This window comes from Trichomycterus rosablanca, chromosome 20 (genome assembly GCF_030014385.1).
Source record: "Trichomycterus rosablanca isolate fTriRos1 chromosome 20, fTriRos1.hap1, whole genome shotgun sequence".
Taxonomy (NCBI): Eukaryota; Metazoa; Chordata; class Actinopteri; order Siluriformes; family Trichomycteridae; genus Trichomycterus; species Trichomycterus rosablanca.
In genome coordinates this window covers 5,126,699-5,146,639 of record NC_086007.1, presented here as the reverse complement: position 1 = coordinate 5,146,639, position 19,941 = coordinate 5,126,699, and the positions used below count along the sequence as shown (strand labels likewise).

The following is a 19,941-nucleotide window of genomic DNA, read 5'->3' as shown; positions in this document are numbered from 1 at the left end:
CACCACTGAGGTAGTTTAGCCCACTCTTATTTAAAAAACGGTCTGGTTTTCAGTCATGAACGAGTTGTATTTGTTTTCCTGCTGCATAAGCTAATACACCGCATATCATTATGACCTAATATTGTGTTGGTCCCTCTTTTGCTGCCAAAACAGCCCTGAAACTGTGATGCACTGTGTATTCTGATACCTTTTCATCAGAACCAGCATTAACAATTTGAGCTACAGTAGCTCGTCTGTTGGATCGGACCACACGGGCCAGCCTTCACTCCCCACGTGCATCAATGAGCCTTGGCCGTCCATGACCCTGTCGCCGGTTTACCACTGTTCAATGTTATGCCTGGTCGGTGTAAACCTCAGATTTAGCTCATGGGCTGATGACCTTACATTCTCAGCAAGACCATTCTTTTCATTAAAAGCTATGTATGCTTATGTAATGTCAAGTAAAAGAACAGTGTCTTGTACATTTTTCTACTAATCCTGCTAACAAGTTTGAACAAATTTGTACATCAGCCTATAAATGACTATTGGACAGATTTGTGCTCTAGAAAAAAGGGCGCAACCAGCCCTCTTCCACATAAACGATTTCACAGATGCCTGAAATTGGTTAGTGTCCCCCTGCTAGGTGATGGGGAGACAGAATTGCCACCTATTTATCCAGGGACCAAAGCAAATTATTTTCTTTAGGCTGTTATTGTTTGTGCTCAGATCTACAATTGCCACATAATTGAAAATCTGCTTTTTACTATTTTTGTTCTTACAACTCTGGATCCGTGAATAAATTGTCTTTAAAATACGTACAATTCAGAAAAATAGATCAGGTCAGATTCAGAGAGAGATACTGTGGGCTAGATGTACTAGATATTCAGCATATAATTCAGCATATCTTGTGTTTTGTATGCAAAAGTACACAGTACAGCCACAAGTATATGGGCAGCTTTCCTCAATTTTATTAAAGGAATCACATTAGCCACATTGCAAACAGTTGTATAAAATTCATCATATAAAATAAATAATTATGCTTCCAAATATGTGGCAACAGTTTGAGGAAGGCCTGACTGTATCCCTATGCACAAAGTGAGGTTCATAAAGAGAAGTTGATGCACAACAGTGGTCTACACAGACCTTAAACCTTTGAGATAAATGGAATGTTAATTTCCAGCCAGTAAATTGTCAGTAGTGCATAAACTCTAAAATGTTCATAATTTAGACTAATTTAGATTAATTAGATTTTGTGTAAAGGCAAAAGATTGAAGGGAGACTCTTTATACTGTAAATGCCCATGATTTTGGAATAGGATGTCCAATCATGTTGCTGGGAGCAGTTGTCAGGTCCGTTATTTTCCAACTGAATTAACAATTGACTTTGTTACCAAGCACTTTTGTTTTGTTGCCATCAGATTATGGTACACTAGAACAATTATATATTAATATATAAATAATATGTGAATAATATATGAATATATAAATGGACAGTAAAACTTAAACAATCTACCACTGTCCCATGTTTAACATTAGCTCTGAAAATTCAACACACTTGCATTTAGTACACCTGCTTATTCTGACTTCAACTGTCACATGGTTCATGTGCCAGCCAGATTGTTTGCTTAATTTCCAGTGATTTTTAATTATCGAAATGGTTTGACAAATTAAAAAAAAATGTAGTATGTGTGGGCAGAACTGCCTTGTTGATAAAAAATGATCAGAATGGTGAGACTGGTTTGTGCTGACAGTTATGTTATGGTAATTTAAATTATATAATGTAAGTTTAAATATCACTATTTAAAGCTATGGTGAGCAAATAAGCATCTCCGAATAAAAGGTTAAAAGTAAGTTGGATGATGTCATTTTAGATGTTCACCTCCATTTTTGACTCCCGGGCCTTCAGAGAGAAAAAGGGGATATTATGCTTCCTTGGGGGACAATAATCATGCTTTAAAACACTTATCATACTCAACAGTAAAAGGACTGGCACAGTGTTTAAAATTAAATCGACTAATTTTGCCATTAACAGAAAATGGAAGCTCTTGTTCGGAGCCGTTTATACTAATAGCTGTTGAATCATACACATCAGAGAGTTGTAAAACCAAACAGAAATGAGAACTGATAAGTGCCACACCACTAAAATATGCCCGATGAGTCAATGCGAAATGTATTAGGATTGAAATCCTTTATTTATTGGGACAAGTTTATAACAGGTTATAATCACACAGGATTTCATAACTGGTTACATACAGCATATCGCATTTTAATGAAAAAGTCTGCGGAGAGACGACCAACAGTGCAACAGATAATAAAATATTATGAAAGTGTTCCAGATATTATTACCATAAATCTCAGACATCAGCCTACAGAAACAATGGCATTATATTAAATTACTGAAGCGCAGACACGATCAGCCTTTTCGGTGCCAGAACGAATGCGGTGACACAGCAATTTTTCCCCTTGTGCCTTCCGATGAATTAAGACGGGTTGAGGGAGTGGATAGCAACGGTCATTCAGGTGACCCTGACATGATTAGATCTAATAGAGCCTAATTTACACATGGAGCGAGACAAACTGGCAGCGATTCTTTCCACTGTTCACTGGGTTCTTTTCTGAAACATCCTGCATCCTGAAGCAGTTCACTTTATACAGTGAAAGAGGTTTATAAGGATTCATAGGTAACAAAAACTGACTGACTATTTATTTTGCAAACAGATCAGTCTCCTGCTGTCTTACCCTTCCTGTCATCCCAGTGGACTGCTGCCAGAAAACTTTGCTAATTGCCAAGTTTCACACCTTCGGCTCAGGCTGGCATAAGAAAAAGTTAGAAGGTTTAGGATAGTTTTTTTAACAGGACAGTGCTGAATGGTGCAGTAACATTAACTAAAACATGATCCCATATATTGTGATTATTTTAGTAGATCGGTTTAGTTATACTCTACAGAATGTCAAAAAAAAAAAATTGTAGTTACCCACAGCACTGTTGTCAGTCATTTATTGGTGGCAGATATCTCTCCTCTTAAAAAATAAATTAAAACAAGAAAGTGGTTTGATGTTAACAGCAAAAAACAACCTTGTTAATCCCATTTTATACTGTTTGTTAAGAAACTATACTTTATATAATTGAGGAGTTAAAATTAATTGATGTTATGTTGATGTTAGATTTTCATTGTTAACTAAAAGAAAAATTTTGTGGCTTTCTGAATCGAGGGAGTGCTGTTTTTTTTTTCCAGCTAAACAAAACCTGACAAACTTTAAAACACAGAATAATAAATTATAGTTGAAATTTAAAAAGCCAGAACGAAAGAATAATGCATTTTTAAGTAGATAAATTCTAGCCTGTAAGTTATTAAGCCTGTAAGTTATTAGTGTGATTGCAGTAGGCAATTCTTCCTCATTCTTTCTTCGTCCGCAATTTTCGAAATATCGACCATATACAGTATATCGAACTCCAAATCGTCCGGCCCATTGAGGAATGTACAGCTTGTATACAGCTTTTGGATCCGCGCACCTGTTTACCCGCCACGCCAGCGTTTACCATTCATGCTGGGATGCCGTTCCAACTCTAAATCGTACAGCCCATTGATGACACACCGACTTGACTACAATTTTTGGGCATGCACACCCGACATTGCTGCAATCACACTCGCATTTTCTTCAGGAAATGCACCTCTCTAGTTAATTATTGACAGACCTCCTTTTCTATAATTAACATACAGATTCAGGGGAACTACTCTGAGAAAAAGTATTAACTTCAGGCTTATGTCTTTTGACATAAAACTTCTTTTAAAACGAATTGAGTCAATATGATGGAGCAGAGATGGGACCTGAGCTTTACAAGCAGAAAGCTAGAACTAGAGGATTATTATAAGAATGCCTTCAGACCTGCCCCAGGTCAAATGCACAACATCTAACATCCCATTAAGACTTCTCCAGGAGTGTTGGTAAGGCAGCAGCCCTACTGAGGGCCCTAAGGCCTGGTATCAAGCTATTGAGAAAGGAGTAAGAAAAAATTAGGGCACTTGGAGTAATCGAGGAATCAAGGAGCCCCTGGCCCAGCCAGATTGTAATGGTCCCAAAGGGAGATGGGATACTATGGTTCTATAATGACTTTTGTAAGCTCAGTTAGGTCTCTGAATTTGACATCTACCCCATCCCAAGAGAAAATGAGCTAATCAAGCACTTTAGGAGATCACGATATATCTCCACACTAGATCGCATCAAGGGATACTGACAAGTGTTGAGAGCATGCCCAAAAACAGAACTTCTGGCAGAGTTCTACTCTTTGGGCTTCATGGGAAATCCACCACTTTCCAATGGCTATGCTGTGGCCTACCTTGATGATGCTGCCATTTCTTCGGAAAGCTGAGATTGGAAAAAAAAACAGGCATGTGCTTTCCTTGGTTTAGCCAGCTACTTTAGTCACTTCCCCTCTCTAGCCTCCTTCCTTTTAGACCTGACCTTAAAAGGCCAGCCACGGAACGATAATTGGATCCAGATGACTGTATGGAAGTAAATCTGTCTCATCAGATTTTGAATTTAAAAGCCTTTGAATTTTGATTACTGAACTTTAAGCCTTTGAATTTTGATTACTGAACTTTTTTGCCTCAGAATTCAACCCACACATTTTACAATAACTCATTTTCACTTTCATTTTTTGATGTTAACAAATTCAAAATCAAAAATTCAAGTTTATAAAATTCAAATAATATATATTCAGGTTGCTCAAATTCGATAGGTCAAATTCAGATCACAAAATTCAGATTAAAAAATTCAGACTAAACATCCGGGACACGCAGGATGAGCAATCGATTCCAGAGCCGTAGAGAGAACAGAGTAGCGACACTCCCATAGAGAACCGCTGTGACGGGGGCGGGACATTTCTCTGCACAGCTCCGGGTGGAGCTCTGTTCATTTCCACTACTGAGCAGCATTTTCAGCTGTATGTTGCTTTGTTTTAAAGAAATAATGAATTTGATGTCATTAATATACTTAATACTGTTATTGTTTAGCATTTGCTCAGCACTAAATGTTACATGTTTATCTTATTTAATAGGTATAACTGAATTTAGCTCATTCAGTTAAGCTTAATTAATGCCACTAGAGTCTTTTCACCTTAAAATGAGGTGATTAATCAAGAGTCTTGTTACAGAAATGATAATAAAACATTAGAGCCATAATAAATCATGCTACTTTTACTTTCACACTTAAGTACATTTGAAGGTAAATACTTTAGTACTTTTACTCAGTGAAGTGGAGGTAAAGAGTATTTTACTTTTACTACTACTTTTACTGGAGTAATATTTTACCTTGGATATCTCTACTTTAACTCAACTACATGGTTTGTGTACCTTGTCCACCACTTACATTAGACAAAATGAACTAGTGCATATTATTATGAATTAATTCATGTATTACATGTAGGAATGAATTATTAATCACTCATGAAATAAGAGATGAATGAAGCTATTTCATGTACCTGCACAATAATGTTAAAGGTACGGTAGTGTGTTTATAAATCTGTTCATTCAGTGCAGGTAAACATTATGAATCCAGCCACATGGCTCAGTGTTTAACCAAAATGATGATTATTATTATTATTATGAATCCTCAGGAAAGTGAAGGGAGATTATAGTTTATGCAAAAAAAAAGAAAGAAAAAAAGCTCTTTAATCTCTGTACTGTATATTGTTTATACTACTTAATGATATGGCATTATTTAATGTATGCTAATATAATGTACTGTGTGTTAACAAGAACGATCTATTCATTATAAGTCATTATAAACATCAATCTTTCACTTCATATACCAAATGCAGTAAATGTAAAGGCAGTTGAAAATACCCAGAAATTGTACAAATGTTTATTATTTAGTGTTTAATACTTCATTCACTGCTGCTTGTCCCATCCCAGCTAGCCTTGTAATTGTGGCCCACTTCCGGCGCAGCTGGGCCGGAATAGCCCCCAAAACACTGCGATACCATTTATTTCCCGTTTTCTTCTCCTTTCACATCCTCATAGATAAAATAATACATTTATTCTACAGATTAACTACAGATTAACTACAGATTAACTACAGATTGTGCAGCAGAAAGTATTTTATTAAGATAATTGCAGCAAGTATAATAATAATAATAATAATAATCAGAATATTAAAAATAAGACAAATTATAAAAGTGAAACAAAATGACAACTATATTAATATTATATATAGAAAATAACATATAATTGCATATAAGAATGATAATTATCAAAGTGAACAATATTGTAAATATACATACTATACTACGCATACACAATACTACTAAACATACTACTACTACAACTACATCTACTAATACAGCCTACATACATACCATAAATATTTTACACACACACACACACACACACATATATATATATATATATATACAGTGGTGGAAATAAGTATTTTATATTATTAATTATTATTATTAAGTATTTAATACACTATTGAATGAGCTTTAATTATTTTGCAGCTGTTGGCTAATGCAAGAAACTGTTTACCTTTTAGCTAACGTTACCTGAAGTGTATTAGTTCAGACTACCAGTTAACCTGAAACTCAATAGATAACATTACCTAACAGTTTCCATTTCCAAATTGCTCTCTATCTTAATCCAAAACTCATTAATAGACTTTCTGCTTACATTTTGCTAAGTAAAATGTTAAGATTCAACGTTAATTTACCAAACACGAACAAATAATTAGTCCTCTTTTTTAACGGCTCGCATCGCACTGTTGCTATGGTGACGTTGTTCCGCGTCTCTACGAGCACCAGCCAAACCCAGCTGTGGTAACAACTGGACCGGATCTGGCTACACTGATTCTGGCCGATTCTGACACTCGGCCGACTGTGCCGATAGAAAAGAGGGAGCTGGACCAGATGATTGTGCTAGCTGGGATATGAGAACATGACAGCGCGGGGTTTTTTGAAACTATTGGATGGATACATAAACCACGTGACCGTGTGGCGGCGAGAACAAGGATTGTCGCAACTCTCTCTATCTACGGCTCTGATCGATTCTGTCTCAAATCGAACCGACACCCAGCCAATCAAGTTACACTCCAGCGATCAAGTGACAACGAAGCGGCTTCGTTTACAGCAGAGCCGTAGAGAGAGAGAGTTGCGACACTTCTTGTTCTCGCGGTCACGTGGTTTATGTACCCCTCCAGTAGTTCCAAACAAACCCGGCGCTGTCATGGGACAAGCAGCAGTGAGTGAAATATTAAAAGGCAAATAATAAAATATTGTACAATTTCTGGGTATTTTCACCTGCCTTTACATTTACTGCATCTGCTTTAATGTCAGTTTGGTATATGAAGTGGAAGATTTTTATAATGACTTAATAGGTTGTTCTTGTTAACACACAGTACATTATATTAGCATACATTACATAATGTGATATCATTAAGTAGTATAAACAATATACAGTACAGAGATTAAAGAGCTTTTTTTCTTTCTTTTTTTTTGCATAAACTATAATCTCCCTTCACTTTCCTGAGGATTCATAATAATAATAATAATCATCATTTTGGTTAAACACTAAGCCATGTGGCTGGATTCATAATGTTTACCTGCACTGAATGAACAGATTTATAAACACACTACCGTACCTTTAACATTATAGTGCAGGTACATGAAATAGCTTCATTCATCTCTTATTTCATGAGTGATTAATAATTCATTCCTACATGTAATACATGAATTAATTCATAATAATATGCACTAGTTCATTTTGTCTAATGTAAGTGGTGGACAAGGTACACAAACCATGTAGTTGAGTTAAAGTAGAGATATCCAAGGTAAAATATTACTCCAGTAAAAGTAGTAGTAAAAGTAAAATACTCTTTACCTCCACTTCACTGAGTAAAAGTACTAAAGTATTTACCTTCAAATGTACTTAAGTGTGAAAGTAAAAGTAGCATGATTTATTATGGCTCTAATGTTTTATTATCATTTCTGTAACAAGACTCTTGATTAATCACCTCATTTTAGGTGAAAAGACTCTAGTGGCATTAATTAAGCTTAACTGAATGAGCTAAATTCAGTTATACCTATTAAATAAGATAAACATGTAACATTTAGTGCTGAGCAAATGCTAAACAATAACAGTATTAAGTATATTAATGACATCAAATTCATTATTTCTTTAAAACAAAGCAACATACAGCTGAAAATGCTGCTCAGTAGTGGAAATGAACAGAGCTCCACCCGGAGCTGTGCAGAGAAATGTCCCGCCCCCGTCACAGCGGTTCTCTATGGGAGTGTCGCTACTCTGTTCTCTCTACGGCTCTGGAATCGATTGCTCATCCTGCGTGTCCCGGATGTTTAGTCTGAATTTTTTAATCTGAATTTTGTGATCTGAATTTGACCTATCGAATTTGAGCAACCTGAATATATATTATTTGAATTTTATAAACTTGAATTTTTGATTTTGAATTTGTTAACATCAAAAAATGAAAGTGAAAATGAGTTATTGTAAAATGTGTGGGTTGAATTCTGAGGCAAAAAAGTTCAGTAATCAAAATTCAAAGGCTTAAAGTTCAGTAATCAAAATTCAAAGGCTTTTAAATTTCAAAATCTGATGAGACAGATTTACTTCCATATGACTGCCTTCTCCATTCAACAACTAAAAATAGGAGTTCAGTTAGTAATGGTAAACCCTGATTTGGAACAGCCTTTTGCCCTGCAGAGAAACACATCAGAGACAGGACTGGGGTTGTTGCTGTTACAGTGTGTGGGAGGTGAGGAACACCCCATCAGTAGAAGGTTGACTCCATTGAAATGAAATATGCAGCAGTAGAAAGTGAAGCACTGGCTATTAAGTGGGAAATTGATGATTTGAATTGGTATCTCACTGGCTGACCTTTCACACCTGGCCATAGCCAAGAATGCCAACCACATCACCATGTGATTTTTTGCCTTGCAGTACTATGTGTTCTGGGTGAAACACTGGTAGTCATGCTTATCAGCTGCACTTACCCGAAAAAGTGGGGAAATGGACTATGCTAGCTGCTCTGCACCAGAAACTGCTAACAGTCTCTCTTTCTTCTAAACATCTAGAATCGCAGGCAGAAGTGTCTTTCCATTCCTCAGGGAACATACAGGGCACTTGTTTATTGCGCCCTCTCACTCTACCCCTTGCATCCTGCTTACCTATTACCATGGTGGTCCCTCAGGCACCTTCCATTGACAGCACCTACCATAACCTAATAAACCTAATAAATATACCCCCTAGTGTTTAGAGATTGGTTGCAAGAGTGTTTGTGTTTACACAACGGATAAATGTATGGAGTAAGTAAACCCACAATCCTCAACCCCCAATGTCTGTTGCAACTTTACAGTGTGGGATTCATCATGATATCCGCCTGGGGGAAATCATTAAGTCTGATGAACAAATATAATGCAATTGTAGTGGACCAGTTGTACCCTGAAGTAAATAGTTATTTTTATTGATGTTTTTATAATGACATACAGGTCGGACTGTGAAATACATCTTGACCTTCTACATCTCTTTCTTTTAAAAGTGAATGGTGAATGGTTTTATCAATCTATTCCATATATTAAATAGCACAATCACAGATTTATTCTCTCTCTCTGACTCTGTGTATGTGTGTGTGTGTGTCTGTGTGTGTGTGTGTGCATGCTGTGGTGCAGTGCGACTGTCCTGGTGTCTGTGTCTGGTAATTAAGCATTGCTTGCGTCACAATCTCACTATGAAAAGAGGAAACAGGAGATGCAGAACGACAAAGGAAAAGCCTAGAAATACAATGTGAGAGAGCAGAAAATGAGAATGATGCAAATGAAAAAAACTCATCTTTATCTATCCCTACATCTATGGCAGTAAATTCTGGGGTCTGAAAAGTAAAGAAAATCATGAAATTTGGGACAAAACACCTACAGAAATATTTCGTCTTGAATTTTGCAAAGACGTCCTCCATCAGTCAAAGAAAAACAATGCTGCAAGTGACTGGTACCTCCTTGCTCAGTCAGACTCAAATGCCCTCCACAACAAAGTGTTGTGATACATCATACACACAGACTTACTGTATTATGGTCAAATAAGCAAAATGACCCCCATCAAACAAATGTCATATGACTTTATACAATATAAATCCTCTATTCACAATAAAATTTGGACAGTAGTTGGTTATACTGTGCTACATTTACTTAAGTGGCATAGGTGTAGGCTCATACTTATTACTCATGTAACCCTAATGATTTAAGGTGGGGCTGTTGTGACTATATTGCTTTAGTTGGTCAGTAAAATGCACAGAAGATAAGCAAATATTTTGGTTTAGCTTTGTTTATAATGTAATTAAAATGACTTTGTAGTCAGGGTAGAACTTGATATGATGTTCTTTTCCCGATAAGACAGCGAGCTGCAGCGTTCGGAAAAAGCAAAAGCTGAGTTCAAGTATCTACAGGGCAGCAAAACAGCAGCAGTACAATCTGGAGGTTATACAGAGATAAAGACTTTTGTTCTCTAACTAGGAGGGAAAGCAAATATATTTTTGTTCTGTTTTGCAGGTGATCATTTGCAGTTTCAGAGTTGTTTCTTAATTGTGAATCAAATATTAAAGCAATATTGTGTTAAAGAGCATTTATTGGATTTAAAATTAAAATATCACATGCAGACTATTATCAGAATTTAGTCAGAAGGTTTCTGTTCATTCTAAGTATAACATCACATTTTAGAACAAAAATAACTGTGTTTATCAGAATTACTGACAGCCAGTCTTTCCTGCATCTACATCTATCACTGGACTCATATTAGAAGATCAGGAAATACAGTTTGTAATGTAGGCAGATGACTTGGGCCAACTATCACCAGAACTACAACAAAGTGTATTTTATGAAATGATTTTTTTATATTTTAAGGTTGGAATAGAAAGTAAAACACATAGAACAGAGCATTGTGGGACACCATAACATACTCTTTTATGCCTTGAAGAATCTCCATTGAGGCTGACAAATTGGTAATGATGTGTAGTATAATCTAAAACAGGATATAATGTTAATGGATTAATGGTGGTACATTAGTCAGTAAATAAAAATAACTTAAGTTTTGACTTAAATGCACCATAATTTGCATTATTAATAATAAGTGTCCAATTGTAATATCTCTTGACATCTCAAATTCAACATGTTGTTGTGAATCTGAGTCTTTAATTAGACGTGATTCAATAGCTTCTCTATCTGCAAAGCAATTATGATTGTCTAATGTTCTATTTACATATATCCATGCTCACTGTATTGATTTCACTCCCAGTAGAATCAGCCATGATCAAAACTTCTTACAATCAGGGAACCAAATAGAGAAAAAAGAAAACTAAGAATGCCATTGAGAGGAAAAAATCAGTGACTCCCTAATTAAAGTTGAATTATGATGTGATTTAAGACATCATAACTATCTGTTATGAACTCCAGCTTCTCCTGTCCTCACAATTAGAGCTTAATGGACTCAATTCATCCACTAATGGACGTAACTCTGCACCCGCAAGAGACAGAGAGAACAGACAAGGATGTTTGTCCTTATCTGTGACCAGTGGGTGGATGGTTAATGCAAACAATGCTTCTGGTCCTACTATCCACTGCAATACTTGAAAGTGAAAAATTCCAGTGACTGTTTGTGCACTATAAGCAATTATTTCCATTTGTAGTGATTGTTGACTGAATGAATGTTTTTGGAATATTTAAATACTGTTTAAACAAACTGGCATCATTAATAGAAACTCAAACCCTGTTGGTACTCAGTGACGGTGTTCACATGCAGAGATGTTCTTCAATCTGATCTACTCAACAATCTGATATAAATCTCAGTTTACATGCATGCTACAAGTAATATAATCCAAAATTATACACGTGTAGAGTACCACTTGGTGTACATGTTACCATGACAATCAGCATCAGGTGTCCAGTCAGAGTAAAAACAGACTTTCTGGATGGTGTTGTAATGGGATGCAAGTGTTTACATGGCTATTATTGTTCTATTTAATTAATTATTTAAGGGATTACCAACCTCGTTCAGTCAGATAGAAACTGTATTTTTAATGGCCTCAGTCAGACTAGTCAATTCACTGAGATATATACTCACTCACTTTCCTAACCGCTTATCCAATTAGGGTCGCTGGGGGGGCAGGTGCTGGAGCGTATCCCAGCAAGGCACACAGTAACACCCTGAACGGGGTGCCAGTCCATCGCAGGGCAGACACACCCGTTCACCTATAGGGCGATTCAGTGTCTCCAATTAACCTGACTGCATGTTTTTGGACTGTGGGAGGAAACCGGAGCTTCCGGAGGAAACCCACGCAGACTTCGCACAGAAAGGATCAAACCCAGGACCTTCTTGCTGTGAACCACCGTGCCGCCCACTGAGATGTATTATCATCATAAATGGATTATCAGGCTGCATGTAAAACGTGTTGGTGTACAGTTAGAGACTAGAGCTCTAGTCTTTTATAAGTGGACACTTTCTGATCACTAAACACTGTTGACAATATTTTTGGTTAGAACATGACTCTCCTTTGGCAGCGTATTTCAAAACTTCTCAACATAATGTTTATTTTTGTTATGTCAGTATTTTATTTTATTTAAGGGAGTTTGGGAGGTAATAATTCTAGCCTCTATTCAATTGTACATTTTGATTTATATGAATACATACTTGCATTTTATGAAAAAAAGAACAATTCAACATTCAAAATTCAAAAAGTTTTGCCTGTTACTGTCTACTTTGGCAAACTGAATGCAAAAACTTTGCATCAATTTTTTTTAGATAGAAAGTAGCTCAAAGCTCATCCATCACCCTTTCACTTACATATTTACAGTTAGTGGATTACTCTGACAGTCACAGCTCTGCACAGCACCATAAACTGATAATCCACATGCTGAAACACTTCCTCATTATTAACACTGCTGGAACGGTTTATACGAATCTATTTTTACTACTGAGGAAAACTGACAGCATAGAACTAAACACTACAGAGAAGAAGCACTGGGTTTCCTGGTGTTGTTAGTGTGGTTCTCACTGAGGTCGCCCAGAATCTTCCAGGGATCTTATAGGGTAATAGATCTTATGCTATATATAGAGAGAAATGTGGTGGCCAGCCAGTGACCCTCAACTGAGCAAGCAGGTTCAATACTGATATAAAATAGAGACACATGGCCAGAATTACACTCGCTTTGCCACACAACACGAGGAATAAAAGGAAATGTGATTTAGAAATAATTAGTCACCGAGCACATAAAGAGAGATGATCAATAAAGTGCTGCTAAAACGTTTTCCAGGCTGGAACACTGCTGAGTAAAGAGAACAAGCAAGAGAGAGCACTCAATACGATCAAACAAGGTACTATGCTTAAAGAGATACAGCTAACCAGTGTATACTGCTCCAAAAACACATCACACATCTCGATGAACTCAAGATTCAACGTAATAAAATAATAATGTGACTCAGTATTGTGTATGGTCCTCACGTCCTCATTTCTGGACATGCTTCGGTGGATGTAGTCAGACCCGGATCAGGGGTCACTGTGTGGCAGACATCTAACAACGTCTTCCATGGCTTCATGTTAGCGTATTGTGTTATGATCTGTATATTACTGTATGTCTCATAGGCTATTTTGAATGTTTTTGCTGTAATAATTTAATAGCATAACTTGCAAACCTGAGTTTTTGAGTTTGCTGAGTTTTTGTATTAGAAGTAAGAACTTAAACACATTAATACTAGCATTTAGTATTTAGTGTTTTTTTACATTGGGCTCAGTGGGTAGCACTGTCGCCTCACAGCAAGAAGGTCCTGGATTCGATCCCCAGGTGGGGCAGTTCGGGTCCTTTCTGTATGAAGTTTGCATGTTCTCCCTCTGTCTGCGTGGGTTTCCACCAGGAGTTCCGGTTTTCTCCAACAGTCCAAAGACATGCAAGTGAGGTGAACTGGTTGATACAAAATTGTCCATGACTGTGTTTGATATAACCTTGTGAACTGATGAACCTCGTGTAATGAGTAACTACTCCTAATAAACAAACAAATAAATACATTCAAACCTTTTACTTCTTAGTATTACTTTTGTCATATACAAAGTTGTGCAGAGATGTTTAATTATAATTATTAAGAATTCTATTTTTCCTTTTTTCCACTATAATAGTCATATCCAATTCCATAACTGTAACTGCTGCAGACCTTCACACACCCCGTCTGACATGCACAGTCGCTGACTGTTTCTTCTCACCTGCCAGATACAGGGTCTCACACAGAGCGGTGTCAGGGTCTCACAGACAACAGCAGAGAGGAACCCCTTCAACCATTCACTTCATTAAACGGTTGCTAGCACAAGTAAGATTTGAACTCACAGTAGGCTAGCGCATCACGTCGCTGTGCACATTTTTACTATTTTTGCAGTTTGCAAATATTCACTCATTATTGATTTATTTTAACTAATAATGCACAAAATGACACACACCTGCACACACTAATGCTATTAGTTCAAACAAAATCACAAGGTAATAAAGTACTAGGTAAGTCTGTTTCCCAAAAAGCCTCTTGAAATGTGCGCACCAGTCCCACAATCTGATTAAACATCCAAACAACTAATAAAGCCATTAATGATTATTACCCAATGGAAAAGCAGATCCTGCTGCCATGGCAACTACTCAGCAGGCTGTGAGTAAATGGTGGGAGTGAGGTATTACTGTCTGGCTGTTTTAAATACTACACTGAGCATCATTATTTACAGTGTATCACAAAAGTGAGTACACCCCTCACATTTCTGCAAATATTTTATTATATCTTTTCATGGGACAACACTATAGCAATAAAACTTGGATATAAGTTAGAGTAGTCAGTGTACAACTTGTATAGCAGTGTAGATTTACTGTCTTCTGAAAATAACTCAACACACAGCCATTAATGTCTAAATAGCTGGCAACATAAGTGAGTACACCCCACAGTGAACATGTCCAAATTGTGCCCAAAGTGTCAATATTTTGTGTGACCACCATTATTATCCAGCACTGCCTTAACCCTCCTGGGCATGGAATTCACCAGAGCTGCACAGGTCGCTACTGGAATCCTCTTCCACTCCTCCATGATGACATCACGGAGCTGGTGGATGTTAGACACCTTGAACTCCTCCACCTTCCACTTGAGGATGCGCCACAGGTGCTCAATTGGGTTTAGTCCATCACCTTTACCTTCAGCTTCCTCAGCAAGGCAGTTGTCATCTTGGAGATTGTGTTTGGGGTCGTTATCCTGTTGGAAAACTGCCATGAGGCCCAGTTTTCGAAGGGAGGGGATCATGCTCTGTTTCAGAATGTCACAGTACATGTTGGAATTCATGTTTCCCTCAATGAACTGCAGCTCCCCAGTGCCAGCAAAACTCATGCAGCCCAAGACCATGATGCTACCACCACCATGCTTGACTGTAGGCAAGATACAGTTGTCTTGGTACTTCTCACCAGGGCGCCGCCACACATGCTGGACACCATCTGAGCCAAACAAGTTTATCTTGGTCTCGTCAGACCACAGGGCATTCCAGTAATCCATGTTCTTGGACTGCTTGTCTTCAGCAAACTGTTTGCGGGCTTTCTTGTGCGTCAGCTTCCTTCTGGGATGACGACCATGCAGACCGAGTTGATGCAGTGTGCGGCGTATGGTCTGAGCACTGACAGGCTGACCTCCCACGTCTTCAACCTCTGCAGCAATGCTGGCAGCACTCATGTGTCTATTTTTTAAAGCCAACCTCTGGATATGACGCCGAACACGTGGACTCAACTTTTTTGGTCGACCCTGGCGAAGCCTGTTCCGAGTGGAACCTGTCCTGGAAAACCGCTGTATGACCTTGGCCACCATGCTGTAGCTCAGTTTCAGGGTGTTAGCAATCTTCTTATAGCCCAGGCCATCTTTGTGGAGAGCAACAATTCTATTTCTCACATCCTCAGAGAGTTCTTTGCCATGAGGTGCCATGTTGAATATCCAGTGGCCAGTATGAGAGAATTGTACCCAAAACACCAAATTTTACAGCCCTGCTCCCCATTTACACCTGGGACCTTGACACATGACACCAGGGAGGGACAACGACACATTTGGGCACAATTTGGACATGTTCACTGTGGGGTGTACTCACTTATGTTGCCAGCTATTTAGACATTAATGGCTGTGTGTTGAGTTATTTTCAGAAGACAGTAAATCTACACTGCTATACAAGCTGTACACTGACTACTCTAAGTTATATTCAAGTTTCATGTCTATAGTGTTGTCCCATGAAAAGATATAATGAAATATTTGCAGAAATGTGAGGGGTGTACTCACTTTTGTGATACACTGTATATCTTTTTGATAGTCTTTATTTAATACTTACTGTAACGTTTTTATTTTGGTCAGGATTACAGAACCTCTGCAGACTTTTCTAGAATCAATGTGCACACTAGACAGTGTGTCAGATCTTTGCAAGTCATCAGACACCAAGTTAATAATATGGTCACCTAGAGTCAATTTATTCATTCATTTGTTCATTGTCTGTTTTACCACAGCTTTATCCTGTGCAGGGTTGTGTTGGATCTGATACTGGGGTCAGTTTAGAATAGCCAAATTAACCTAATAACATGTTTTTTAAAAAAATGTGGATGAAGCTTCTAACTAAAGTTAAAGATCAGAACAAAAGTCAAATGTACTTCAAATATCTAGGACTGTTTTACCAGAATGAAAATATTTATTATATTTATTTATTTTTTAATGCATTTTGTCCCTTTCCCTCCCGATTTTTTTGCGCGTCCAATTTTTACCAAATTGCGTTATGCTTCCTATCTACTGGAGCTGACCCCCGCCCCGATTGAGAAGAGCAAACTGACACACGCCCCCTCCGACACGTGCGCAGTAGCCGACTGCATCTTTTCACCTGCTCGAGGTGAGTTCATATGCATATATATATATACAGTATTCATGTACTAGACAGATAAACTTTATAGTATTGCAATATGGAAGTAAATCACTTTCATACGATAGCCTCTTAAACCTGCAAATAAAAACTAAAATGTGTGCACCTGTCCAACAGCCATATTAAACACTAATTTAGTACTTTAATTAAAGCCACTTATGATCAATACCCAACAGACAGTAAGTGTTGCTGCTTTGGTAACCACTCAGTGGATCATGGATAAATGGGAAGGGGAGGTGTGTGTGTGTGTGAATTACTGTTTGTGTTTCCACTCAAACACACACAGGTGAGCAGATGGACGACTATACACTCTGTACTGTCAGGGTTCAATAATACAGCACATCATTAGAACCATAAAACATGCTGTTTTTTTGTTATGTTATTGGCAGGGGCAGTCCGGATGTGTCAGGGTTGTTGCAGCACCATTTTGCTAGCAAACATGAACCCTTGTTCACTGCTCTTGTGCTTACTTCAGCCTGCACTCCTCTGGGGGGTAGGGGTTGGTCCAAGTCAAAATAACATTAGTTAGGTCGGACGCCAATGTTAGATGAAATGGCCTGGCTTGCAATCAACATTCAGTTTCATTCTAAAGGTGTACAAAGGGCATGATGCCCAGGCTAGCCTACTATTTAATGGCTTTGCTATTGTTCCGGGATGATTGAACTTCACAATAAAAGCACATGCAGTTGACCAGGGCAGTTCTGTCAGACCTGTGAAAGAGGTGGTAATCTATTAAAGTTACCAATGTTAAGAGCTATTTGACGACTATCGTTTGTCTATGGAGATTACATTTGCATGTTTACATTGACCTGTACGCAATTAGGGTGGTTAAATAGCTGAATCCATAAGTTATTATGTAGCGCACTATAGAAATAATATGGTGCAGCTGAAGATATTGGGTTTGCTGGTTTTATGTGGTTTGCTATACTGGTGTAATGTTACATTATAGATGGCATTATTCATTTTCAAGTTCATTTATAATGGCGTAATGTCACACTGGCGTACAGTTACACCCCAGCTCATTTTTGTGTCTCTTATTGATTGCTTCATAGGTGTCCTGTTACAGGGTGGCATACAGCTCCCCTCTATCTGCTGCATTATTCTAACATTTGTATTCGCACCATGGTTGAGAATATTTTAAAAGGAAAGGATTTGGATAATTCTTGATTGAGTGCCGGAAGAGACTATTAAGTCTAAACTACTGCTTCTCTGCTTCACTGTTCTTTGTCTTTGAATAGAACACATTGATTTGTGCACAGAGTCAGTGGCTGACAAATAAAATTCAATCCATATCAGAGCTCCATCACCCACAATGAACATGCTGAAATATGATTCCGCACGTTCTATGTACACTTGGGAGGTCTAAATAATAGCAGTACTAGGTTTTATTTGGATAAAGCCTTTCTCGTTTCCAAGGTCGTGTCCTTTTCCGCCACGTATATTGACGTATATTAAGTGGAAAAGGTAGCACAGTGGTGATTCCCATCAATAACACCACAGTATGTGTCCTTGTTTTAGGTCATTTTCACACGTCTAAGTACTCAGTTTTGAACCTGGTGTTTATTCTAGGCTTGTTTGGGACAAGGGCTATATCATGGCAGGCTTGTTTTTCTAGGACCTCTTCAGAAACAATCACTGGATTAACCACACTATAGGCTATAGGGGCTCCACAAACCTACTAGCCTTGTACCAAATGTTTATTCATTTTTTATGGATTTACATGTTAATTACAAATGTATGTGAACATAAATTACTCCATGAGAAACAAGATCAAAATAATTAAAATAATAGCAAATAATAAAATGTAAATAATTAGCTATATACACTGATCAGCCAGAACATTAAAACCACCTCCTTGTTTCTACACTCACTGTCCATTTTATCAACTCCACTTACCATATAGAAGCACTTTGTAGTTCTACAATTACTGACTGTAGTCCATCTGTTTCTCTACATACTTTGTTAGGCCCCTTTCATGCTGTTCTTCAAAGGTTAGGAACCCCACAGGACCACCACAGAGCAGGTATTATTTGGGTGGTGGATCATTCTCAGCACTGCAGTGACACTGACATGGTGGTGGTGTGTTAGTGTGTGTTGTGCTGGTATGAGTTCATCAGACACAGCAGTACTGCTGGAGTTTTTAAATACCGTGTCCACTCACTGTCCACTCTATTAGACACTCCTACCTAGTTGGTCCACCTTGTAGATTTAAAGTCAGAGACGATCGCTCATCTATTGCTTATCAGTGGTCACAGAACGCTGCCCACGGGGCACTGTTGGCTGGATATACAGTATTTTTGGTTGGTGGACTATTCTCAGTCCAGCAGGGCAGTGAGGTGTTTAGAAACTCCATCAGCACTGCTGTGTCTTATCCACTCATACCAGCACAACACACACTAACACGCCACCACCATGTCAGTGTCACTGCAGTGCTGAGAATGATCCACCACCCAAATAATACCTGCTCTGTGGTGGTCCTATGGGGGTCCTGACCATTAAAGAACAGCATGAAAAGGGGCTAACAAAGTATGTAGAGAAACAGATGGACTACAGTCAGTAATTGTAGAACTACAAAGTGCTTCTATATGGTAAGTGAAGCTGATAAAATGGACAATGTGTGTAGAAACAAGGAGATGGTTAAAATGTTATAGCTGATCGGTGTATTTCAGACATACTTTAAGCATTAGATGTTTATTTTTATGTTTTATCAATAAAGGCTGAGACTCCAAAGTGCTTCAACAGAAAAACCTTTTTTCCATTTTTATCTGTTGACAGATTAACTTCTGACAATGCCATGACCTAATAAACAAGAAAGTATAATTAAACCTGTTCTAAGAGTGAACGAGCTGCCTTCCTTTATTTCCCTTAATTGAAAGCAACAGCAGCTAATCTTGGGCGTTTTAGTCCCTTGTGTACTTTGATTACTTTTAATTAGGCTGGTATCACAGGTATTAAAGAATGCTTAGATTAGCCCTTACCTTCATAGAATGCTTTATATCATGTGATTAGA

At 37.9% G+C, this 19,941-nt stretch overlaps 1 protein-coding gene across 6 annotated transcripts in view; it reads right to left on the bottom strand.

Moving 5' to 3' along the window:
* rap1gap2a (RAP1 GTPase activating protein 2a) overlaps positions 1–19,941 on the bottom strand; it is an 85,279-nt gene that overhangs the window by 32,917 nt on the left and 32,421 nt on the right. Inside the window, exon 1 of one of the 6 annotated variants that reach the window (XM_063017285.1) lies at positions 4,318–4,376. The exons of the other annotated variants lie outside the window; for them this stretch is intronic. Within the exon in view, the coding sequence (XP_062873355.1) occupies positions 4,318–4,334 (17 nt within the window). The 5' untranslated portion in view covers positions 4,335–4,376. Of the gene's footprint in view, positions 1–4,317; positions 4,377–19,941 lie in introns of those variants that run through there. 6 annotated transcript variants of the gene reach the window in all.